This window comes from Mytilus galloprovincialis, chromosome 8, assembly GCF_965363235.1.
Source record: "Mytilus galloprovincialis chromosome 8, xbMytGall1.hap1.1, whole genome shotgun sequence".
Classification (NCBI taxonomy): Eukaryota; Metazoa; Mollusca; class Bivalvia; order Mytilida; family Mytilidae; genus Mytilus; species Mytilus galloprovincialis.
The window spans coordinates 10900865-10928142 of NC_134845.1; the positions used below are offsets into that span (position 1 = coordinate 10900865).

The window sequence follows — 27278 nt, forward strand, 5'->3', positions numbered from 1 at the left end:
AGAAGTCCGAGTCTGATGTCAGAAGATGTAACCAAAGAAAATAAACAAAATGACAATAATATATAAATAACAACAGACTACTAGCAGTTAACTGACATGCCAGCTCCAGACTTCAATTAAACTGACTGAAAGATTATGATTTCATCATATGAACATCAGGCACAATCCTTCCCGTTAGGGGTTTAGTATCATACCATCATAACATATATGAGAAGAAGATAACCCGTGTCATGCCAACAACTGGTTTTTGAATTAATGTGTTTAGTTCCGATGCAAAGACTCTATAAGTGAATCAATATTAACACCAAAATACTGTGGATTCATTATTATTCGTTGGATACCAATTTTAGTGGGTTTCGTGGGTACAGGTAAACAACGAATTCAAATGTTCAACGAACAACATATTTTCAAAAGGCTTTGTATACAGAGATTGGCTAAACCACGAAATCATATATCCACGAACATGTAAGTTTTTAGCAATCCACGAAAATTGATATCCACGAAAAGAAATGAATCCACAGTATGCAATCTTTAATGACCTGACAACAGTATCGTAACTATATACCTTCTTAATAAGTCTATTCAAAGGTTTTGTTAGTTTTCGAGGTGAATACTGACACCTTTGTGCTTTATAAAGAATATTTCCATAAAAAATTGGATGTGAAATACCTGAACGTATAAGAAGTCTGCATGTTGAGCTATATTTACGAATGATGTCCTTATACCGATGATAAAATTTAGTAAATGTTTTGACTAGTTTGTGATATCGGAAACCCTGGTGTAATAATTTTTCATTAATACATAAATTTCTCTCGTTAAAATCTAAAACATTGTTACATACACGAGCGAATCGTACAAGTTGAGATATATAAACACCGTAAGATGGTGACAAGGGAACGTCACCATCTAAAAATACATTTTTTTCTTCATATAGGTAAGTTTTCAAGAATCTTCAAAATCATGACCAAATGTGTACAATGATTATTCATCTCGTGTTCATTAAGTTGTAAACATGCATTAAGGAGGAACGCCGGTACAAAAATTTCAGCAAAACATTAAATATTTGTTTTTTTCATTACAAATTTTATTTATTACACTATTAGTTATTACTTTATGATATGGTACAAAAATCAACCAAAAACATCAATTCGGGTTGGCCCCAGATGACTTTTAAAATGTTTATATCATTGAAAAAGCTCCAAATTATCTCTCTTTGGTGCAAAAATGCCATTTTTTGGCATGAGAATCGATGGTTTTAAATAAGCTGTACATAAACTAAATAATTGTAAAATTTAAGCGATTTCTGCTTCTTTTGGAGGCAGATTGTGAGCTTAAATGAACGGTGACCCCATTTTTTTATGTAGTTTTCTATTAAGTATATGATAAAGTGCATTTGTAAAAAAAATATAGCGAAATCCTATATTAAAAAGGAAAAAGATTTATACCCGCGAGCCCCTTTAAACGATGCAAAAAAGATTCAAATTAAATTAATGTTAATACATGTGTTTAATTTCCAGCTAAATGGATAATTTAAAACAAAATTACCAGGAAACATGCAATTTCTGAAATGAAAATATTCTATGCGTTATTATAAAGAACCAAACATGAATAACGTAGTACGTACTAGTGTGGTAGACTGTATTTTATAGGTTTTACAGTAATTGTGTATATTTTTATATTTAGTTTATTGTGTTGAATTTTGTATATTATATGACTTACATTGATTAATTAAAGGTATAGTATATCAATTACAGATTGTAATTTGTTGACTAGTCTATATATATATGCTTTGTTAATTTTATTTACGTATTTGACAGTTGGACTTATTGACATATGACGTTTTCTACTGGTTTGGGTAAACAGTTATCAAAGGTACCAGGATTATAATTTAGTACGCCAGACGCGCGTTTCGTCTACATAAGACTCATCAGTGACGCTCATATCAAAATATTTATAACGCCAAGCAAGTACGAAGTTGACTTTGGTTTGACTGTAGTTTGCTTCAAAGGTTTTCAATTTATGCCTCAGTGGACCGCACACTTTCTTTATTTCTATTGGTTATTATATTTTGGCGCTATATTTCTTTTGTTCTTTTATGCTGGTCATCACTTTCTATATATTGATGGACATATTGATATGTGCTTGATGTAATTCTAAGTTTGAACTTATATTCTTTCTTAGTTTTCTATATTTTGTATTCAGGTCAGTTATATTTCTCTATTACTAATTATATGTTAATAGTCCAGATATTCATTATTTTACCTAGAATGACTGTTCAGAATGAAAAGGCCGATGTGTAAATGTTGAATGCGAGATGAATGCTTTAAAACGATATAAAATAGGTAAAGTACAGTAAAGTAATATTTGTTTGATTAAATTGTTTAAGAGACGTTATTTTCATATTTTCATAAATAAAGTACTTTTAACTAATTTGGTTAATTATTAATCTAATACACATTGTATGAGAATTCGAGTGTTCCGGAATGAATGTGTTAAATACTTTTAAAGGTAAATAACAGTTACGTGTATTGATTGATTATTTTAGCTAAGAGTACAAATCGTAAACAGGTGGTTTATTACAGTAAAACATGGATAAAAATTTGTTTATTTGTTATTCCGGTATATTTTAAGTAATCCTGGGAAGATGTGAATATTTCCAATAGATAAATCAGGAGTCCTTTGCACCTCATGCGAGGTAAGCTAAGTGTTATTTTTGTAATGTTCGTATTTTTGTTTGTTGCTATTTTATGCTTACGGCATTCATACAGCATGCAGCTATTGCTTTTAGTTTTGTTAATTTGCTTATGTTAATGTTTGTGTTAACCGCTTTAGTTATTTTTCGTATATTAGACTTGTTTATTTAATACGAGTCGTTAAGTGCATATGTACTAGACTTTGTCAGTTGCGCTCAACAACATTAGCATTTTGTTGTAAATACATGCAGTTTTATTTATATTTCTAATAGTTAAACATTTGTTTATCATAATACACGGATAGAAACCTATGTACCAGATTATTTATTTGATGAACGGTCAGAATCTTACTATTGTATTTATTTTGTAGGGTATTTTATATATATTTTTTATTATCCTGAAGTTAGTCCAGAAATAAAAGGAACCACCTTTAACAAAGGTATTGTGTTTTAATAATCATTAGAAAGTGCTACTACACAAGTTTGATTGGACAATGCTATATTTTGTCAACACGAAAACGAAAAGAACGGAAAGCTAAGCGTCCTTTTTAAGAATCCTTCAGGTCATGATCAGGTAGGAAATTTTGTTATATTCTATTTCATCAGTTGTGTTCACTATATGTCACTATATCAACTCAATAGTCAGTATTTCGTTTGCGCAATTTAATCTTTAGATTAAGTAACTGTAAAGAAATAATCAACATTATTTAAATATTCAGTACTTCGTCAACAAACTTTTCGTACTTTATATATCAAATTAGGAAATTTTAAAGAACTTAAGGTTCCTATTCTGCAATGCATAGTTGATCTTAGACGAATTTGGCCATTTCAGGTCTCTTTCGGTCATATAGCTATTCAAGTGTTTTGGTCCTATACATCCTTTGCCTTTAAGTGTTTTGACAAAGGTCATTCTAGAAAAAAAAATCGCTCCAGACGTATGAAATCGTCTAAGATTTAGTTTCATTAATCCTGCTCAATTCCTCTGTATTTCTACAAGTATTTATTAATTTTGCAATATTTTCCTGATTATAATAGGGAAATAAGACTTCTGCGAAAACCATGTGAAGTTTTGTACTGTTAATATGCAACTGTTCAATTCATTTCCAAATTTTCAGACGAATAAGCTTTTCACTAAGACGTGAGGAAAACAAACGGACAAGCTACCAATTAAATCATTTTGTTTATATTACATGTATTTATTCCATTTAAACCACGTAGAAAACGAAAGATTGGGTAGACCTACTCACAACGAAAAAGAGGTTTGTTCAACTACTAAACTGTCTATTTAATTACTAGTTCATTTGGTACAAAAACCTGATTTAAAAAGTCAGAATACGAATATATATGTTTAAACTCTTAGGTCATATTTTAGTAACATCATACAAAAGAACTATTGACCTATAATGGTTTACTTTTATAAATTGTTATTTGGATGGAGAGTTGTCTCGAGCTTATTGGCACTCACACCACATCTTCCTATATCTATGTATATTGGACATGCTTTGACACTAGTACTGCCCTTTTAGATATTTGGATGATATATTGGGCCTCAAAAGTGACGACTTCGGATTGGGTAAAATCAGCGAGGTCATTGGTTCAGATAAGAGTACGTAAAGGGTCAATGAACACCAAAGCTCCTTCCATCTTTAATGACCCTCAGGTCATAGAGGAGTTGTCCTGCCTCCATGACAAATATGTTGTTGTTCCAGCTAACAAAGCCTCGACAATATTGTTTTTGTTTGCAAGAAACACTACATTGACTGCCTGATTAAGGAACTCGGGATAAATAATCTTACATATACACTAAGTACGCTTACGAAGCAGGAGATCCTGGCAAACCACAAATCAGTTCTTATCTAACCAAATGATGAAGACCAGGATCTTCCATCGTTATATTGGATTCCCAAGCTTCACAAGAATCCTTATAAGGAAAGGTATATTGCAGGTTCTTCCAGGTGTTCCACTAAACCCCTTTCTAAAGTTCTTACTGCCATATTCACTGCAGTCAAAGAAGGACTTCAGAAATATTCCGAAGCGGCATATTCTAGAAGTGTTAATCAGATGTGGATATTGAAAAATTCAAAAGAGTTATTGGTGAATTTACAATCTCAATCTTAAAACATTGAACCAACATTAAAACCTTTGATTTTTCAACTCTTTATACCACTATTCCACATACTAAACTTCAAGCTCGACTGAAAGAACTCGTCAGCTTATGTTTCTTTAACAAAAAGGGCACTAGACGTTTTACATATCTAGTTTTGGGCAGAAATTCAGCTTACTTTGTGAAAAAGCATACAGAGTCAAGGAAAAAATACACTGAAGAGGATATCACTGCCATGCTGGACTTTTTAATTGACAACATATTTGTTGAATTTGGAGGTTTGGTCTTCCAACAGACTATTGGAATCCCATATGGGTACCAATTGCGCTCCTTTACTTGCAGATTTGTGTTTTGTATTCCTATGAAGCAGAATTTATCCAAGGGCTTGTACAGAAAGGAGAAAAGAAATAAGCCCAATCTTTTAATTTCACCTTTCGGTATATTGTTGATGTACTGTCTCTTAATAATAATAGATTCAGTGATCACTTGCATTTAATATATCCAAGTTAATTTGAAATTAAAGATACTACCGACACAGATAAATCTGCTTCATATTTATACCTTTTTCTCGAAATAATTACTGATGGTAGGTTAAATACCAAAATTTATGACAAACGCGATGATTTTAATTTTCCTATAGTCAACTTTCCATTTCTGTGTAGTAACATCCCAGCGGCACCAGCATATGGAGTATATGTGTCTCAATTGATACGTTAGCTAGCTCAAAGTAAGTTGATTTTGTTGAACGAGAAATACTGTTTCTCAAAAGTTGTTAAGACAGGGCTATGAATCAATCAAATTAAGGTCATCACTCAAGAAATTTTACGGTCGCCATCATGAGCTGATTGGCCATTATGACAAAAGTGTGTCAGAAATCATATCTGATATTCTTCCTCAGTCATAATAAACTTCCATCATTACCGAACTGAACAAATAAATAACACGACTGGTGCCGTATACGGTGCAGGAAATGCTTACCCTTCCGGAGCACCTGATTTCACTCCCGATTTTTAGTGGAGTTCGTATTGTTTCTTATTTATTATTTATAACTGTTGATGTAAATGTCCTTTGGTTTTTTGAGTTTTTGTTTACACATTGGTTTTGATTGTTATTGTCAGTATCTAAACTAAAGATGGAGCAACACACTTTCTCCTACGACAAGCTTTTGTATAAGCTCGGACCAAGCAGGTTGCACATTTAAACATGTCACTTGGTGATTAGACACATACATTGATGTCTTAAACCAAGAGACGAAAAGCGACCACTCGATCATCAAAATAAAAAAATGAAGAATTCAAGATCATCTATGATCTGTGAAATAGATATTTTATCATTGATTTAATATGAACATCTTAGTGTTCCTTGGTGTCCTTCTCGATGTTTAAGTAGTTTTAACTGAGGCAACTTAGAACTTTTACTAAGTACAATTTACTCCTTTGTCAAATATAGAAAATATTAAGGTCGTTATGTCAATGTTTAACTTGGTGGTATGCTGAGTAATTGATATGTTTATATTTAAATGTATTCCTATTCATGATAGATAAAATACAGATGTAGGAATAAATAAATGACAAAAGAGAAATGATAGATTTGTGCGTCAGAAGAGCTTTGTCGGGCTTACCCTGAGTAGAAATGTACGAACCCATACATTTGAAAACCTGTATGTATAACTTCAAAACAACATTAGAAGTTATTGTCCAAAAAGAGCTTCACAAGATTAACCAAATATATTTCAGAATCAAATTATGACACACGTCCAGTTTGGTATAAGAAAGAAATAAAAAAAAAAAATACAAAGGTTTGTGTTTCATTGTCTCAATAACTAGGTAAATCGGAAAAAAAAACATTACATCAATACGGAACAATTATTAACAACTGTTATATTACAGACTTTAAAACACTCGAGAATTAAAGCAAAACGTGTGTTAATGTTTCTCACAAATATATGAAAAAACATGTGAACATTTAATGTCATTCCACTTATATCCATTATTTTTATCCATGAGCACACAGTTGTCTTGACCACTATTAGTAGGTTCGCCTGGGCTCCAGTCGGTGTAGGTCAGAACTGTATTATCGGATTCCCAGATAAAACGAGATGCTTGTACAGAATCATGTGCTCCAATCCATATGTGCCCTGTGTTCTTATCTACAAATAAACTCATCATAAATACCAGTATTGGAATTTTGTATTTGTGCAAGACCCGCGTTTCGTGTACAAAAGACTCATCAATGACGCTCGAATAAAAAAAAGTTAAAAAGGCGAAATAAAGTAAGAAGTTGAAGAGCATTGAGAACCAAAAATTCCTAAAAGTTTTGCCAAATACAGCTAAGGTAATATATTCCTGAGGTAGAAAAGCCTTAGTATTTCAAAAATTCAAAGTTTTGTAAACAGTTTACTTATAATTATGACCATTCGTAAACTTCTACTGTTTATAGAATTTCAGAATAACGTATTGAAATGAAACTAGACTGCAGAATTCAATTTTTGATAGATTATAGTTTTGCATTTATTACTCAATTATCTATTATGGGTGTAGTGGGTTTATGTTGTTCTTTGTGTTGTTTTTTCATCATCACAACAATATTTTGTAAGGCAGTAATGTTTACACTAGCACAATTAAACATTTAGATTTCACTAATTATCAAAACAAAATTTCTTTTAAACGAAAATAATATTATGCAAAATGAAAGGAAATATGTTTTATGAAAATATTGTTTTTTTTTCCATTTCCAATATGCCTACGTCCGCAACTCAATGAACGTTTTACATACGGAGTATATATCTCCTTGTTGATACAATATTCCAGGGTGTGTATTTCCTGTCAGGATTTCCTTGATATAGGGTTGCTGCTCTCAATGAAGCTATTAAACCAAGGAGTTCTAAGTGGTGAAGTTGAAATCATCCGTTCGTAAATTTTACGGACGCAAATACGAGTTGTTCCAATCGTCGTCTACAATCTCGTTTCCTTTTCCCCTAAACTGACCTACCGAATAAGATTTATCATCGGGTTTGTACTAACATGAGAAACCTGAAGGGTGCCATATGTATAGCATGATTCCGTTTCCCTTCCGGAGCACCTGAAATCACCCCACGTTTTTGGTGGTCTTCGTGTTGCTCAGTCTGGTTTTCTATGTTGAATTTTTTGTACTTTTCTTTGCCTGCTGGTCTTATTTTTTTAGCCATGGCAATGTCTGTTTATTTTCGACTTATGAGTTTGAATTACCCTTTGATATCTTTCGCCTCTCTTTGTTATCTTCGTTTCTGGGCGTAGATACAGGCATACGATGTTTCTTTAATAACCTTTTATATAGAAGCAGTTGGTAATATATCATAACAGCACAAAACATATTCGTTATACATCCCGTCGTGGTGTTGTTGTGCTATGGTAAATTTTTATATTCTTGTCTTTCATTTTTGCTTATGTGCTTTGTCTATATGCCTTTTTGCATGTTTTGTGTTTCTTTGTTACATATAGTTATGTTTTATAGTGATTAAGATTATAACAAAATGTTGACTGCTGTACCCCTTTTTTGACATTTTTACCTATTATGTCTACTTGTTATGTTCGCACATCGTTGTCAATATAATGGAATTGTATGCGACTGTCATACAAGTGAGAGGTTTAGCTAGCTATTAAACCAGGTTTAATCCACCATTTTCAGCATAAGAAAATGCCAGTACCAAGTTAGGAATATGACAGTTGTTATACATTCGTTTTATGCGTTTGAGCTTTAATTTTGATTTTGCCATTTGATTACGGACTTTCCGTTTTGAATTTTCCTAGTATTTTTGTTATTTTACTTTTTTCGTAACTAGTAGCACAGGAACTACTTTAAAATACCCTCCCGAATCACCAGATATTACACCTGATGTTTGTTTGTTTTTTGTTGCTCGGTGGATAGTTTTCTTAAAAGTGTATTATGGACTTGTGTGTGTTTATGATAAAGGTGTTGTCTGTGCTTGTCTTACATTTTGGGGAGTAGGGTTAAATTGCACCCTCAGGTATCTTCTTGTTCTTTTCTGTAATTTTTGCATTTTCTATGAACAGTTGTTATGATGTTTGACTGATGAGTCTCATAACTCCAATACACTATAAGTTTATAAACACACTTACATGTATGTTATTTAGTCAAATCTAACCAGTCACATGCCGTTTTGAAGTGATGTTATTCAATTACAAGCAGTGGTTTCTTTGACCTGCTCGTTATTCTACTCCATAGTTATGATAAATGTTATTTTTTTTTATCGATTTTAAGTTGTTAAGAATTAATATATATTCACTATAAGATAACAATAATGATCAAATTCGTTTACTAGACCAAGTAGAAAATGTAACGGAAAATTAGATAAGTAATTTATAAGGGTAAAAAAGTACTAAATAATGTGTTTTTAATAACATACTTACCAACTGTTTTAAAATTTTTCAAGAACCAACTCTCAATAGTATTGTCAATTTTTACAAGGAATCCTCCCATTCTATGACAATCATTCTAAAACAAAATATCAAATGCAATATAAGCATTGGATGAATTATCTGTATTTTCAATAATTCAAAAAGCTTTTTAAAATGAATATTCCTATTTATTGATAACTTGTAACGTATGAAAACAATGATTTCAACATAGCCGTTTTCCACTACAAATTTGATCTATATTTCTACATTTTAGTGGATGGTACACCTAATTACTTCCAGCTTTAAAGAACAAAATTTACATAGAAATCAGCTAATTAATAATTTTATCAAGATTTGTTGTCTATAGCATTTAGTTGGTAAAAAGAATGAGTTTTTTCAGATCGCTATTTGTTAAGTTCTTCTATTAGTTTAATACCCACAACTTTTTCTTACTGTAACATCCCAATTATGTTGAAAAAGTTACGGTATTTATTTTCTTTTGTCCCAAAAATCTTAAAAGTACATTTCAATGAATCTCAGTAGTTTTTATGATAGTTTTTAAAATGGTGTTTTTTGGGGGGGGGGTTTTGTTTTCATAGTTGCAGTTCTTGAATTTTGACTTTTTTCATCTGGTATAACCATGATAATAGTAACATAAATATAAAAAATAGGAAGACATTGTTTGATTCAAATTTGACGTCTCTCCACCTGACACCAACAAAAATAGCAATAACTATAGGTCACCGTACGGCCTTCAACAATGATCAAAACTCATACCTGATAGTAAGCTATAAAAGGTCGCGAAATAACATATGTAAAACAATTCAAACGAGAAAATTAACCAGGGTCCTTAAACTATCAACAACAAAACATAAATTGTTTGATAACCGTACACAAGCTCACAACTTTGTCCTTAGAATAAGTCCTGTCAAGGTTTAAAAAAGTTTAATTTTATAGTATTTTTTTTTAACACTCATGTAATGATTGCGCCAAGTCTCTCCATCGGTTGTTTTTACATTGATCCTCTCAGCTTAAACACTGAAATTAGAATTGACGGATGTGTTTATTGCATCATCACATATTAAGCAGATAACATTTAAATTGCAATTGAACATATCATTGAATAAACTATGAATTACGAAGGCAACGTCAATCATCAATATACAGAAAAGTAAAGCAATGCTAAATGTTAACTCATTTTACTTTTGCGGCATTCCATGTCTTTTTTGACTTGAATTGAAAGTAATAACAACTTCCCATAAACTGTTCCCATCCGGAACCACAGGATATCGTTCTGCCTGAAAAACACAAATATTTAAAATTTATTTGGTTTGCGAAGTAAATTAGCAAAAAATCGAACTCCAAGGAAAATTCAAATCGGAATGTCCTTTATCAAATGGCAAATCTAAAAGTTCAAACACATCAACCGGATGGAAAACAACTGTCATATTCCTGACTTGGTACTTAAAGACAATGTTTTAGAGGAATAAAACATGTCTTTATGAAATAGCATTTATTAAAAAGAATATATTTTTTCGCAAGAATGGGATGAAACTGCATATAATAACTTGCACTACTTTTTTGTCGAACATCAAAACAAATATATCACCCCAAAACTCAAGTAATTGTCATTAAGGTCAAAGACACAGCATCAAAGACGTTGCTTTAGAGGAATAAAACATGTCTCTATGAAATAGCATTTACTTACCAGAATATGTTGTTCTCAAAAATAGGATGAATGTAATAGTTTTAATTAAGTTTTAAGATTAGAAAAAATATATATTATCACAACATGTAATTGTCGGGTACAAGCATTAAGGAGGGGAACAAGATGTGCAGTTAATTATCAGTATGAAAAAACGAACAAACTTGATTAAATCTCTTCCTTAAATCACACTGAGCTAAATGATTTCTAGATTTTGTTCAATATTTCGGATATGATTATGAATACCTGCAACACATGGAAGTAATTTCTTTCCTTGGTTAATACAAGGACAAAATTTAATACGAAAACTAAAGGAATTCTACTTAAATACATTGTCATTGCTTTTCTTGTTATTTTGTTTACAGTCTGTCTGTTATGAACGAGTTTGTTCGGTTAAAGTCGCACCTAGTTTTTATTATATTGTTCTTTAATTTTCAACATATTTAGCTCGGAAAGTTCATAATCGCATCATTTTGGAAAGAAAACTTGTCAATGATCATCTACAATGTATTTTGATACCTGATTCTCCAGGTTGTCCCTTTTCACCTGTTTGTCCTCGTGCTCCTGTAATTTGAAATGAAGACACGTATTAGATACACCTTGAGAGCGATAGCCCGAATTGATTTTTCTAATTTACACCAATATAATTATTGTCAAAGCAGAATGATAGTTTATGACAATAGGGTGTCTTTCAGCAATTTGACAGATGTTATGGAAAAGCATGATAAATGTAGGGTATCAAATTTCATTTAACGAAATCTTGATGTAAATGATAATTATAATTTCCAACGATTCGATAGTATAGTGGGAAATTATTGTAATAACGGTACTAGTGAATACTATTGATACGGGTACTTCTTATGTACACGTATATACATACATGTATCACGTGATACTGATATTTAGCGGGAATATTTTCCCTTTTTGGTCACTTCTAGCCAAGCATCAGACTGGACAACAGTGAAATAAATTTCATTTTCAATTGAATTGTTATTCTAATTTGTATTTAGTAGGGATTTATAAAGTAACTTGATTTATTATTTATTCCATATAGTATATTTATTCAGTTATACACAGTCCAAGTGTACCTCTCGAGACGGTCTTCCGAGCATTTGGGTTTGGACAGGTTTCCAAAATTTTCCACTTTATTTAAAATGTAGTCTTTTGACTGCAGTTTAAATGGAGTTTGAACCGAGGTAACTCGTTTTTGTTGGTTTTTCCTGGCCAGCGGGATCGTTTATGACAGAGCCCATATTTTTGAACACAATTTACTCGTTTTTCTAAAGAATTCCTTATGAAAGTTTATTTATAGTGCATTGATACTTATGCTTCATGTATATTGTATATATATATATATATATGCCTATTATATTTATATTAATAAAATATGGGGTCAACCAGTATTGCTGGGCTATCGGCTATATATAGTATTTTAGTATTTATTGATATGCCTAGAAATAGTATTTAGTAAAGTTGATACTACAGATTATTCAAAACATTACATTCATCGTGATTATCTTCAGTCATTTATATAAATGAGAGGCGAAAGATACCACAGAAATAAAGAAACTAATAAGTTCAAAGCGAATTGACCACGGCATGGCAAACAACGACCAACAGACAAACTACAGTAAACAAAACACAACATAGACCAGTACTGACTGAACAACACAAACCATCCAAATGTCGAGGCAGATTTCAGGTGCTCCGGTTCTTCCTCCACTTGTGACATCTGTCATGGTTCTTATGTAAGTACTTGGGCTGTAGGTTAATGTTAATTTAGGAAGAAAGACGAAGTGGAGATAATATTATAACATTATAAGGTATATCATGACTACAAACTGCGTGAGACCTGGTACCGTTATTTGCTAAGCATTTATTGCAATTTATTCTTCGTCAGTAAATAAACTTATCATCAATACCAATTAAATTTTAAACGCCAGACACTAGATTCGTCTGCAAAAGACTAAGCAGTGACGCTCGAATAAAACAAAAAAAATGGAACAGGCTAAATAAAATTCGAAGTTTGCCAAATACAGCTGAGGTAATCTTTTATTGGGGTAGAAAATACTTAGTATTTCGAAATTTTCAAAGTTTTGTTAGCGGTTAAATTTCTTTTAACAATTTATAATAATTAACAGTAATTGCAAGTCATTGATGTTCGTTGATTTCTTTATGTGGATTTGTATTAAGTCAACTACCATTACAAATTAAGAAAGACTAATTCAAATTGCCAAGAATATTCATGATATTGAACACTGGTATTGATAATTGTATTCCTCTTTGTCATTCATTCAAGGAGAATGAGTTGTTTGTCAAATATGTGACTTTTGTGTGGAAGAAAAAAAGATAATGATCTTTCATTTGATAATAATGGAATATTGAAGACATTTTTTTATCATATGACCCCTTTAAAAAAATACTTTTTAATGTTAATTTTTCTTCAGGTATTTAGTATATAACGTTGGAAACATGGAAAATAAAACACATCCTTGTTATCTTCAATTTAAAGTGATTTTAATGTTCTCACCTCTTTGTCCTGTGTTGCCAACTGGACCCTTATTCCCCATTATTCCTTTTTCACCTTTGATACCCTTTCCGCCATGTTCACCATGTTTGCCATGAAGTCCATTTTCTCCCTTCGATCCTTTATCGCCAGTTGTTCCTTTTTTACCTGTCAAACCTCTGCTTCCGGTAGTTCCAACTATACCAGCCTGGCCCATTTCCCCCCTTGTGCCCTTTTCACCAACCACTCCTCTGTTTCCATTTTGACCTTTAACACCATTTGCGCCTTTCTCTCCAACTTCCCCTTTTCGTCCACTTGGACCTACATCTCCGATATTACCTTTGTCGCCCGCCAAACCTTTTGCACCTGTTACACCCTTTACTCCCATAGGTCCTTTTTCGCCATGCATGCCCTTTTCTCCATTTGATCCTTTCGTACCATTTTTTCCTATTCCTCCAATTGGGCCTATATCTCCGAGTTGTCCCTTACTGCCAGTTGAGCCTTTGTCTCCAATATCTCCTTTCAGTCCTCCATCGCCAGTTGGTCCTTTTTCTCCAGCCAAACCTTTTCTCCCGGTAGGTCCAACCATACCAGTTATGCCATTTTCACCATTCACACCTTTATTTCCATTTGGACATTTTGCACCAACTTTGCCTTTTTCTCCGACTTCCCCTTTTCGTCCACTTGCACCGTCATCTCCGATGCTACCTTTGTCGCCAGCCAAACCTGTTGAACCTATTTCACCCTTTTCTCCGTTTGATCCTTTCGTACCATTTTGTCCTATTCCTCCAATAGGGCCTATATCTCCGAGATGGCCCTCATTGCCAGTTGAGCCTTTGTCTCCAATTTCTCCTTTCAGTCCTTTATCGCCAGTTGGTCCATTTTCACCAGTCAAACCTCTTCTCCCGGTAGGTCCAACCTTACCAGTTATGCCATTTTCACCTTCCACACCTTTGTTTCCATTTGGACCTTTCGCACCAACTGTGCCTTTCTCTCCGACTTCCCCTTTTCTACCACTTGGACCTTCACCTCCGATGGTACCTTTGTTGCCAGTCAAACCGTTTGAACCTATTGCACCCTTTTCTCCATTTGATCCTTTCGTACCATTTTGTCCTATTCTTCCAATTGGGCCTATATCTCTAAGTTTTCCCTTACTACCAGCTGAACCTTTAAACCCGTCTTCACGGTTATTAACCTTTTCACCTTGTCTTCCCCTAACACCAGCAATGCCCTTATGACCACCAGGACCCCTTTCGCCTCGCGAATCTTTTTCGCCTTTAGAGAGATTCCCATGGTCACTGCTACCTTTTATAAATATGTAGAGCATTTCATTATATAATTAATTTAGTAATACCTATGTTATCTATACGTAGATTTAGCTTTTATCATCCTGAAATACAACCGGTCCAACAACATTTACAGTAAATGTTTTATTAAGTATTTGTATCTCAATCATGAACTGTCCGTATAGTGTATTCTGTAATGTTCATTGAATTTGTCTTATTTTAATTTGGCTGTAGTGTGATATGTTTATCTTGGACCCTTTGAATTATAATGTTATGTTACTTTTAAGGATTAAAGGGATGTGGGGTATACGTCAATGAGACAACGAACACAAACTGAAAAACTAATTGTAAATAAGTCACGTAAGTATAAATGTTGCTAAGTTTTTACTGCTTCTATGTCGAATTGTGTTTGTCTTTTCGTCTTTTTTAGGTTTTTGCCGTGACATTGTAATTTTGTTTTGACTAATGAGTTTGAATATCACCTTAGTGTCTGTCGTCTCTCTTTTTTTAAGATGAGAAGTGGTACTATTTTTAAACTATTTATCAATAGCAGTTTGTTCAGCAGCAATATCTCGTCAATTTATCGTTTAACTGGTTTTCACATGCTGGGTACGCGTCATTATACTTGCCACATTGACTGGTGTTTACTAAAATTGTCTGTGGGTTCATAAATACAAGTCACTTCTATCATGTTTATGGCGTTCTTTTGCCCTTTTCAAAATGATCAAGGTAGCATTACATATCTATACAAATTCTGTCATGTGTCTGTTTGTTTTGTTCACACATCGTTGTCGATGTGATGGAATTTTATGCGACTGTTATACAAGCTAGAGTTTTGGCTAGCTATAAAACCAGGTTTGGTGCACCATTTTCTACATAAGAAAATGCCTGTGCTAAGTCAGGAATATGACAGTTGTTATCCATTCGTTTGATGTGTTTGAGCGTTTGATTTTGCCATTTGATAACGGACTTTCCGTTTTGAGTTTTCCTCGGAGTTCGGTATTTTTGTTATTTTACTTATTTCTGACGTCATTTTTAGAAAGGTTGACCACTCATATTATAGGTATATTCTGATTTGATAACGTAGTTTGATTTTGTTCAGAACGTTTTAATTTTCAGAAATAAAGAAGAGATACCAAGTTGGCATTTGCAAATATTAAAATAAGCTATTAAAAAGGACAACATCAAGACCAAAAGAATAATTACGTAACAAGTGGAAAATAACAAAGAATATCTGAATGGAGCTTTGCTTTCAAAATGCACGTTGGATGTACATCGAATTGATTGTACATATGCTATTTAAAAAAACTAAAATATGTCTATACAGGTATATATTTTTTTGGTTATGAAAACTTAACACTAGAATATAATATACAAAAAAAACCTCCAGATATTCAAAGCTCTCCGCAGAATGATAAGCAGGTTTCAGACTACATGGGAGAGGGGGAGAGCCAGAATATCAAAGTTAAATTCATATCAGACACTAATACAGTATTAAGGTGCTGTTCTTTAAGAAAATTTTAATGAAGCAATTATGTTAAGTCAATAATTCCCTATTTGAGATCACTAAACTTGGCAAATATTTCAGAATCTTTAACTCCACGAAGATGCAATATACTGATGACAATCCTGCACATTTATCTATTATTCACCCCACCTCTTTAGATAAAACAATTTAAGCTTGATGCAGTGCATGGTAAGCGGTATACTACTGTTGCTTTTATTTAATGCTATAATAAGCACACTAAATCCCGTTTAAGTCAATGGTTTAAGTCAAGAGCCTGTTATTCCGTTGTTTTCGTTGGCTAATTAATGTCTGTTATATCTCTTTATCGCATATTGCACTGTATTAATTATGACGTTAGTTACCTTGTTTGAATTGTTTAGTAAATCAAAAAGCTAACTATACGGTTATTTTAAAACTTTAAGGCCGTACGTTGACATATGTTTGCGTTTATATTCTTCATTTAAACTGATGAGGATGGTTGTTTCATTGACAATTATACCAAATATTCTTATCTTTTTATAGATTCATATTATCACATTTTTGCATTTATTCTTATATAATCGGATGACATTCTAAATTTCACTAAATGTTATGTAAGGACCCTTTAGAAGAGAATTCGTTAACATACCTTTAATGTATCATTTTGGCTGCCATGTCATTTAATTATCAATGAAGCAGTAATTTAAATATATAATTAGCGTATTAAATTTTAAGGATGTTCGCTACTCTGTTTCAAAATAATAAGCTTTTTAAAAGACTGTTATAGATTGATAGAACATAAATAAAGGAACTAAAAAAGCAGAAAAAAATTAGTTCGTGTGCTTGTTTTCGAGATATAAGCCATTGAAAATTTGGCAGGAAATGATTCTCTCTACATTTTTCATATATTTAACATTGTCACTTTTTTCTTTCAAAAACAATGAAAAAATAACAAGGATTTTATAAGATTTTCAAGTAGGGCTTTTTAAACTATATGTAATTAAATTATGAAAAGAAAAGAAGGGGTTAGCGGGCGAAACTTTTAATGGCACTACAAGAATAAAACCAGAGGATTCCGAATATCTGGCAAAAATTCAAAAACAAGAGGAGCGAACATCCTTAAGCGAAATGGAGATACATTTACACAATAAATAAGGCAAAAAAGTCATGAATAATTTGTATATTAACTAGTGTCGTGAAATCGAACAGTTTTTTCCTAATCGGTTACTCGGAATATCTTTCCACCGATTAAACGGTAGTTAAGTTGACGTTTAACGTCCTTATTTATATTATCCTACAAATGTTCGTTTTCAAGATATTACGATAAATTGAAGTTTATTCTTTTGCATAATTAGGCTTGACTTTGAGCATTCCTGGTGAAGTTTTACTTTTAATAATTCATTACTACAGTATCTACTATGACGTTTGTAATAACTTCAGATTGAGAAGATAGAAATATTTTTGATCTCGTCGAAATTTTAATTATTGTTTATAATTTTTAAAAAGTAATGTTAAAATTGAGAATGGAAATGGGGAATGTGTCAAAGAGACAACAACCCGACCAAATAAAAAACAACAGCAGAGGGTCACCAACAGGTCTTCAATGTAGCGAGAAATTCCCGTACCCGGAGGCGTCCTTCAGCTGGCCCCTAAACAAATATATACTAGTCCAGTGATAATGAACGCTATACTAATTTCCAAATTGTACACAAGAAACTAAAATTAAAATAATACAAGACTAACAAAGGCCAGAGGCTCCTGCCTTGGGACAGGCGCAAAAATGCGGCGGGGTTAAACATTTTAAATGCTTATGTATTTAAAATTACTAAATGCATTTTACCTGTTATTAATTAATGATTGTTATAACAACACCTATTGTATTTTGTTTGTATGCATAGGTTGAATATATAGTTATCTCATGTTGACATAGGTTGAAGACACCATTTTAAATAAATGTAGGCTAACGATGTTTCCTTTAGATCTTGTCCAAAGCTGATACACAATTTGTCTTTGTGCTTACTAGTATTATTTTTTTTAAAATTGAAAACCAATCACTATAGTGGACAATTGATCTGTCAAACTAATTATATATATATATAACCACGACGATCATTTGAAAATTTAACAAAATTTATTAATGAGTCCAATACACATATCAAATGAATCTATTAAAATCGGACAAACCCTTTCCGGTTAACCGGTTATCGATTTTGGTATTCGGTATTCGGTCCTTCCGACGGTTAACTGGTTAACCGGTTAATAGTAGACAACACCAATACTAACGTGTTGATTACCTAGTGTTGTTAAATTGATTCTTTTTTTTAGATAAAAATATATGGCAACCTAAAAGAATGCACATTTATCATGTTTAATATATCCTGTAAACTCAAACTCGCCTTAATTAACAAACACATATATATATACATAACACTTACATGTAAGCATATGGTACATTAAGATAATTATTATATTTAAACCAAAAAACAAATTATGATTTAAATGATTATGTGTTCTAATTACCTAATCGATGAGACAAATAAAATTGTCTTTCCAAACCGGAATGATTCAGAGCCAGGTGTTGTATCTGCTTTTCAAGTTCCGAACTCTTTTCAAAATATTCTGAAATATAAAGGAAAAGAGTTTATATAAACCTTATATCTAATGTATGTTTTAAAGAAAGGAAATATTCATTTTTTTTTTATTGAAATCAATTAACAGGTTTGTTCAAATAAAGGCAACAGTAGTATACCGCTGTTCAAAACTCATAAATCCATGGACAAAAAACAAAATCGGGAACGAAAGATACAAAAAGAACATTTAAAGGTACTAGTCTAAAATAAACTGACAACGCCATGGCAAAAAAAGATAAACACAAAAAGAACCGCATTCCTGTGAAAAAAATATGTCCATTCCCACATCACGGTATCACGAAATCCTATATTCCCAAATTTCCGCTGATTTAACTTGCTAGTCCTGATTTCCTGAAAATTTACCAGTTATAAACACGGAATTCCGGAGAATTAAACAGTTCAATCTCGATTTCCTTCAAAAAAATCCGCCCGTCCCTAATATACAGAAAAAAGCGCTTACCTTTTACATGTTCCATGTAAATGACAACGACCATAACTGCGAGTGAAGAACATATCAACAATATCACAGTTAGAGCTAAAATAAATTTATCTCTTTTTCTACTTGCTTTACGAATTTCAGCAAGTTTATCATTCCATGAATTTGTATCAATACTTTCTCTACTTTGAATTTCTGATTTATTCAGGTCTTCATCCGTTGTAATGTTGACCAGTTGAACTTGTTCACTCATTTTCAACTACAATGTTAAGTCTTTAGTCCGTTTTTACATTATTTTATTGATGTTTTGAATAGTAGATGAAAATTTTAAGCAGTAGATTTGAACATTTCTTTGATTAAAAATGTAAATACAGGATGTTTCTTCTTTATGGAAGTCTGAACAAAAGTATTTTCCATTGGACTAATTTCTTTCGTTAAGTGACATATATGAGGGTAGGATAAGATCATACCGTCAATCGTCAAACGCTCTCTTTTCTATGATTTTAGCGTCAATTAAACGTAACAATACATCGCTTTTTGTCACATGGTACTTATTTCAGAGCGTAAGCGTCAAACGATGAAATAAGGTTGATTATTCACGTGTTTTAACAAGAGAAGATTTCCGATATTTGTCAAATCGAGTACCTCAATCCAACCCTCATACACCGCTTATAAGACATCCGAGAATCCTCAATTGACATCTTTACATAACTACATAGATAACGTGAGATCTACATAATATTCTAATGAAACGCTAAAAGAAAATTCATTGAATAAAAAGATTCATATTTCGTTGTAAATTTGTACTGCGTAGTCGTATAAAAAAGTTTAATGGATTTATTTTATAGATTTAAAAGCTCTTAACCGTAAAATAAATGCCAATAGTAATTGTCTCCAAAAACTTTTGAGGCCAAAAAGTTGTGTCATATTTCATGTATATGGCTTAGAGCATCCTTGCGTTAGGATTTTATTGATTTTTAAATATTTTAATATAAAAAAAAAATAGTTAAAAATTGAGGACATGTTTTTCTGTCCGTATTATTTTTATCTTGTCCACAACGATTTCGATAAAAAGATTTACTGTAAAAGAAATGTTGAAAGTTCTTTACTTTAGCGTACTATATGTGAAAGACTACATAAATAGTAAAATGGATACAAAACCTGAAATTAAATACTTCCGGTTTAGAAATACAAGTTCAGTTGTCGAATCAATTAGGTAATTAACACTAACAATGACATGATATTTGATTTAAAAATAAAAAGATGTGGTATTATTACTTATGAGACAACTACACACCAAAGACCAAATGACATAGATGTTGGTAGTTTTATGTAAACATTACTTATTTCCACAATCATCACAACCCCATCTTCGCTAGCCAAGGGTTACGATCCACTCCCGCTCTCTTCACCCTTGGGAGATTGAGCCAACATTTGTGATACAATGTTGCGCCATCTATCGGAAGATAAAAATCACGCCCATTCCGAATACATTATTCTTGACCAATGGTAGCACTCGAACTCTTCAATTTGGAGGTAAAGCCGGAAATGAAAATATACGTCAACATTCATGCATTTGTGCATGAAACATACACAGGAACTTCTATTGGTTGATTAAAAACATTCAAGTTGTCACTAAATATAGTCGTATGTTTAGGAATGTAAAGACTTGTTGCATCATAAACACGTGGTAACTGTTTACAAACACTTTATACATTTACAAGTGATCATGTTATAGGCGCTTTTTGATTTTGACTGCAACCAATAAAAATCCGTACCTTGTGTCTCCGAAATTTTATCTCATCCGCCAAGGGTGAAGAGAGCGGGAGTGGATCGTAACCCTTGGCTAGCGACTGAAGATGTCACAACCCATACCGCTATATAAAACCCGCTATGATAAAATCTATATTCTAATATGACGTGCTTCTTTCGCTTTGTAAACAACACCATGATAAGATTCTCGATATATCTATACTTTGCGCAGACTCAGAGATATACATAATAATGGATGTTACAATATACCTCCCACGTAAATCCACATGTATCGGAACCTATTTGCAAATGCTATGCCGATTTTATTGTTTTAAAAATTGCAATTGAAAAAAGACTACAGAACTTTTATTCTCATTAGTATGCATAACAAAAAGAATTAATGCACAAGAGCTAGGAGAAATCCAAAAAATCAAATTAAAATTCTGCGAAAGTCCATCAATGCTTTTGGCGCATTTACGTCATTTCAAAACATGACGTCATATAAATGAAAACGCTAAAGCTGAAAGTTTTTACGTTACGTGAACCATCGAAACTCGTATAATATTACATTAAAATGGATTTTTGAGGTAGGTGTTGTTTTGTTTTCTATTCTATTGCATTATTCGCATATTTACTGATTTCAGCAAGGCAACATGGCGGCTCCTTAGTTACGAAATGAATGTCACATTCGGATTTGACGGTGGCGTACGAGAAAAACGTGTAAATTAAAAATGGCAAATGTTGGGTTTGAGAATTAAAAGAATTAAGCACATTTTTTCTAGCGGTTATTTACGAAATAGTTCATGCAAGCTACAGACTTATTAAAATGTTTTAGCTTTATCTAACAGGGAGTAAAAAAGAACAGCCATTCACACGGCATATCCTCCCTCGCTTCAGTTTTCTAATGACCGTATTTGTCCTATTAGAATCGAAATAATTCATGGAAGCCATAGATTTTTTGTAAATTTACACATGGCCTGGGCCGTGATATTCGTTAATTTTATCCCTCGCTAACGCTCAGGATAAAATTCGACTATCACGGCCCAGGCCATGTGTAAATTTCCATGAATTATTTCTTAAACAATTCAAACAAGACAACATTTTGCTAATCATTCTCACATTTTTTATTTTATTTTGGTTTTTGCTAAATGGAGTTAATGGCTTACTGGTTTAAATGGTATATATGGCAATTAGAGTATTAACGTTGGCATGGGTTCAATTTGAAGAAAAGGCCTTGATTGCGACAAATGTCAAACAGGATTGCAGATCACATAATATCCCCTTAAAATCCTTGTGTTGCTTCAGATAAATGGCACATTTTATTTACGTTATCTATCTAAAAACGTGTAATTATATTCATTATGATGAATATTTTTTTTTTTTTTCAATTATTGCTCAAACGGAAATTCCGGATTAGCGACAAAAATCACACTTTTCTTAAGTATCTACTTATCCTCACAGTAATGATTTAATTCATACGAAGCATTTCATTTCATTTATTATCTTCTAACGAACATAGTTGTCAGAAAAACGGGAGATAATTAAAAGAAAAAGTTCCATCTCTTATTTTATATGCATTGTATAACAGGTCAGGAACTCTAGATTTCTTGACGTCAGTATATATTTGCATAGTAAATTCCCAAACAGAAGGTCAGCATAGCTTTGAAAAACTGACCAATCTACTCAATGAACTACAATGCATCGGCTACTACGAGTTTATGACTACTTGAAACAAGTGGAATTTGGGGATAAATTGTTAACTTATATAGTGTCTTTGACTCTCATGATAAACATTTATGTAACAATGTAGTAAATGTAAAATATATAACATATACCCCGTTCACACTATGCCTTTTTAAACCGGGTTCGATCCGAATTAGTTAATCCGGGTTAAATTTAGGTAGTGTGAACGCTTTAACCAGGGGTGAACCCGGATTAAAATTACCCTCATTTGAGGTGGAGTTAATGTGGGGCGAACCCGGGTTAACTACCTCACTTCTAAATGTGAACGCAAAGTGAAGTAAATGTGAGGTTGTTGCTATAGTGACATATATGACGTTTGCTTAAATTTAAATTTAAAGTTTGCTTCAATGTGACGTAACTATTACATGACGTCATATTTTGACAGACGTCCAGTTAAAATATTTACTGGGTGAAGAATTATATAACCCATATTAAATTAGCGACTGCAAGATGGATATAAGTGTATCAATCAAGGTTGTAAATCCTGCATAATTACAAACGGTGAAACCTTTAACGTTTGAAAAGGAAACATTCAAACTATTAACATTATTTGTTGTTTATGTATTAATGAAGTGAAAGTTCATTTACTTTTAATCGATTACAAGGTTTGCTAAAAGGTATTTGTAACATTTATTAACGATTGTTTTCCAATATAATTAATATTTCCAAAGGTTGATTTAAATTTGTTACATGGCTTATGGGTCTAATTTGTCATGCTTATTTTCTAATTTATGAAGAAGTATCGTTTCTCTTTTAAAAGAAATGATCCAAAATTGTTTGCTTATGATAGGCAGGAAGCGGTCTCATTCCGATTTCCCGGAAAAAAAATGAATGTCAAATCCCGAATGGTCGTGAAAATAATGTCTCCATTCCAGCATTACGATATAATTAAATATCGAGTTCCTAAATTACCGACGAAATAACTTGTCAATCCCAAATTTCAGGAAAAGGTCTGTCCACCCCACATTACAAACACGCTTACCTTCCAAGTATGTGACAATGACTGTAACTGCAAGTGAAAAACATATCAACAGTATTATGGTTAGCGCAAACAATGCTTTATCTCTTTTTTTACTCGCGTTACGAATTTTCACAAGTTCATCATTCCACGCACTAGTTTCGATATTTTCTATACTATCTTTGCTTTGAAGTTCTGATTTATTCCAGTCATCAGTTTGTAAAATATCTACCAGTTGAATTTGTTCACTCATTTTATTAACTATTATGCTAAATGTAAGTTTATAGTCAGCCGTTAAATATTCTTATCAATGTTTGAAATGGTAGCTGTAGATTTTATGCAGTATGTATGAAAATCCCCTTGATGTCATATAGAAATTTAGGTTGTTCATGATTTACGGAAAGTCTCAACAAAGGTGTTTTCATTGGACTAGTTCGGACAAATTCGTCTGTCTAGTGACATATATGAGGGTACTAAAGGATTATATCGTCAATCGTCACGCTCCTTTTCCTTTACTTTTAGCGTCGAATGAACGTAACAATTGCCCTTTTCTTGTTACAAGGTACTTCACTTCTTGAGCACGGTAAACGTCAAAAGAGGAAAATAATTGATCATTAGGGTTTTTTTTACAAGAAGGGTAACCATTATTTGTCAAATAGAGTACCTCAATCCCATTCTCTTACACTTCTTATAAGACATCCGAGTATCTTCAATTGCCATCTTTACATAAGTGCATATGTGATGATAATTATTATATTCTAATGAAACGTTTACAGAAAATCAATTTGAAGGTATGAATAAAAATGAGTCTTATTTCGCTTTGGGTTGATACTGTGTAGTAGTATAACAAAGTTTTATGGATTGAAAGACAGACATAACTTAAAAAAGGTTTAAAATATTTACAATGGCGCGTTAAATGAAAATAGATAAAACAACTTGAACGGAAAGTAGAAATAAAGATTAATATATCAATTACCGCTGAATTAGTTTCTTTGGAAATATTTACTAGTCTACAAATATTTAAAAAATAATAAGCATCAACTTATCTCGGTTATTTGTGCGACCTTCTTGAATATTCATAACAGTTCAACGACACACATTCTGATACATTCACAGTTGTTTTAATTATATCCAACTGTCAATAGGACTTGTCTCAAAAGATTTTTGAGGTAAAGACGAACAATTCCAAAATGTGATGTCGTATACGGCTTAGGGCATAGCATAGTTCGCTATTTGTTTTATTTTTATCTTGTCTACAATGATTCCAATAACAATTTTACCGAAATAGAAATACTTAAAGGGTTTGACTTTTAACATATTTGTTGAATAGACAGGATGTGAGTCAGAACTACATTAATGTGTTTTATATAGTAGTAGATGAATTGTACTTGATTTTGATACTTGTAACAGTGTATTTCAGTGTACTAGAGGTAACTACATGTACCAAGTTAGGATTAGAAAAACAGACATTAATTTAACTGACATCGAATACTTCCGGGTTATGTATCACCAGTTATCAAATCATTTAGCATGATTAGAACATTAACACTGCCAATCACTTAAGATTTGACTTAAAAATAAAAAGATGTGGTACAATTGCCAATGAGACAACTACCCACCAGAGACAAAATGGCGTAGTTAATAGCACTTTTAGGTAAAGCAAACAGTCTTCAACGATAAACATAACAGTTACCTCATATCAAGCCATATAAAGGCATCGCCGCGAAAAAATGTAAAGCAATTCAAACAGAAAATCAATTTTTAGTCATTTTGACTACTGAGACTTATTAAATATTATTGTGTTTTTGAAATAGATGAATGACGCTTGCATTCCATACACTTACTAAATGTCTGTAAGTCTTTATCATTATGTATCTAGGGACGGAGTGTAGTATTGACATTTACAAGAAAATTTTACTCGCAAAAAAGTACATACTTGTATATTTATATATGCTTTCTTATTGATCACCTTCTGTTGTTTCGCTGATTTTTCTCTATGACTCGATTATTTTGACAGATATTCATATGAAAAAAACGGGTAAACATTTAGGGACGATATAGTTCTACCAGTTTTTTAGGTGACGTTAATGATCCGGAACAGAAAAGTGAAACAAAGAAACATTAAGGTGATCAAGGAGTAAAAGGAAAATTTGAGACAAATCGGAGTGTAGGTCTTATAGGACACAAAAAACAATAGGTATAAAGACAAAAAGTATAAAAGGTCAAAAGAACCAATAGACGAAAATGCACAACTAGTGCAAAGTATGGCAAGAGACATATAGGAGAATTATGTTCAAGTTGATTGAAAAATGTTGGGGAGACACATGGCGCAAGTGGTCCAAATGAAGACAAATGTGCGGTTGGTGAACGGGATTTAAGAATAATAAGAGCCAACTGGTCTACATTGTCCTGCAGGAGCAGAGTATGAATGGAGAAAGACGATCAAGATGTGTTAACGGTCTAAATGGAGATGATTGGCTTCCTTGATTAAATAGTGAACATGGCAACCATGGTATCAACGTTAGAATGGGTTCAATAACAAATAAAGGTCCTCTTGGCGACACTATCAAACAGGTGTCACAATTATATTAAGTTCCAGTTGAAAGTTTATGTGCACAATCTGATTTTGATATGCTCTGTACTAAATTGTAGTACATCATAATTCTATATTTTAATATGTCTTTTATAACAGAAGATGGCCCATTTATTAATATCAAATGAGAAATGCAAGTGTTATCTGAGATAAATGAATCATATCATTTGCGTTGAAAACATGTTATTACCGGTTTTTCATTATGACATGTATCTAAATTCATTCTTAAATAGATTTTGAGAGGAGTTCTGACAAGTGACAAAATCACATCTGTATGAAGTATCTACTTATCTCAATACTTATGAATACATACATAATTTAGATTTCATTCTATTTGTTATTATCGAAAGAAGGTTGTTTTGTGGTAAACGGGAGATCACCAAATAAAAAAACCGTGTTTCACCGCTTGTTTCATATACATTGTATAATGATAACGATGGATAGATGTCGAACCTGTCATTCTACCCTGACATATTATCCTGACTTTGAGCCGACCAATCCGCTAAGTGGCGCAGGCTTTTGGTTTGATCTTGCCAGGGTTCGAACCAACAATCTGTCGCAATCGAGGTAAGCACGCTACCAAGACACCCCCGAGACAGTCAAATTCATTGAAGATAATACCTATTCCATTTGTGTTCATCTTCCCTTTTGTGTTTTTAACATCGGCATATAAAACCAGTGCTAACAAAAGTAAAAAAAAGTATTATTTTTTGAGATACAGTTTGGTAATCAAATAATTATACAAAAACGTCAATACTCTGAGTACAATCTACTGTCTCTTAAATCTGATTAGGAAGACAGATTAAAGAAGCCAAAATTTAAAATGGATGAAAAAGTTCGGCTTCTCAACCTTTTACAAACCGAACACTTTTAAAGCGGGATTATGTTGCAACAACAACTTGCATTTTAGCATCCGAAGAAAATCCTGGTCTTTACCTTCAACATTGAAAGGAATACCGCAATGCATTTAATTAGTATATGACCGTTCAC

The 27278-nt window shown here is 32.5% G+C and overlaps 1 protein-coding gene across 3 annotated transcripts; it reads right to left on the reverse strand.

Moving 5' to 3' along the window:
• Positions 1 to 6587: 6587 nt before the first annotated feature.
• Positions 6588 to 24305, reverse strand: LOC143085060 (uncharacterized). Of its 3 annotated transcripts, none has more exons than XM_076261214.1 (7): positions 23720 to 24304; positions 18697 to 18795; positions 13429 to 14709; positions 11418 to 11462; positions 10397 to 10491; positions 9206 to 9290; positions 6588 to 6945 (listed from the first exon to the last, which is right to left on the reverse strand). In XM_076261214.1, the coding sequence occupies exons 1-7, from the start codon at positions 23946 to 23948 to the stop codon at positions 6722 to 6724; spliced, it is 2058 nt and encodes a 685-aa protein (XP_076117329.1). In that variant the 5' UTR covers positions 23949 to 24304; the 3' UTR covers positions 6588 to 6721. The 3 variants fall into 3 exon arrangements, with proteins under 3 accessions (XP_076117329.1, XP_076117330.1, XP_076117331.1); XM_076261215.1 differs by lacking the exon at positions 23720 to 24304 and adding an exon at positions 19267 to 19646; XM_076261216.1 differs by lacking the exon at positions 18697 to 18795 and having other exon boundaries at positions 23720 to 24305.
• Positions 24306 to 27278: the final 2973 nt, after the last annotated feature.

What these genes read in the sequence shown, in the direction of transcription:
- LOC143085060 (XM_076261214.1), bottom strand. Translation starts at nt 23,948, where the DNA reads ATGAGTGAACAAATTCAACTGGTAGATATTTTACAAACTGATGACTGG. An exon ending in CATTGTCACATACTTGGAAG is followed by an intron (nt 18,796 to 23,719) that starts GTAAGCGTGTTT and finishes TTTATATTTCAG; the next exon opens with AATATTTTGAAAAGAGTTCG. An exon ending in GAAAAATTTTAAAACAGTTG is followed by an intron (nt 6,946 to 9,205) that starts GTAAGTATGTTA and finishes GTTTATTTGTAG; the next exon opens with ATAAGAACACAGGGCACATA.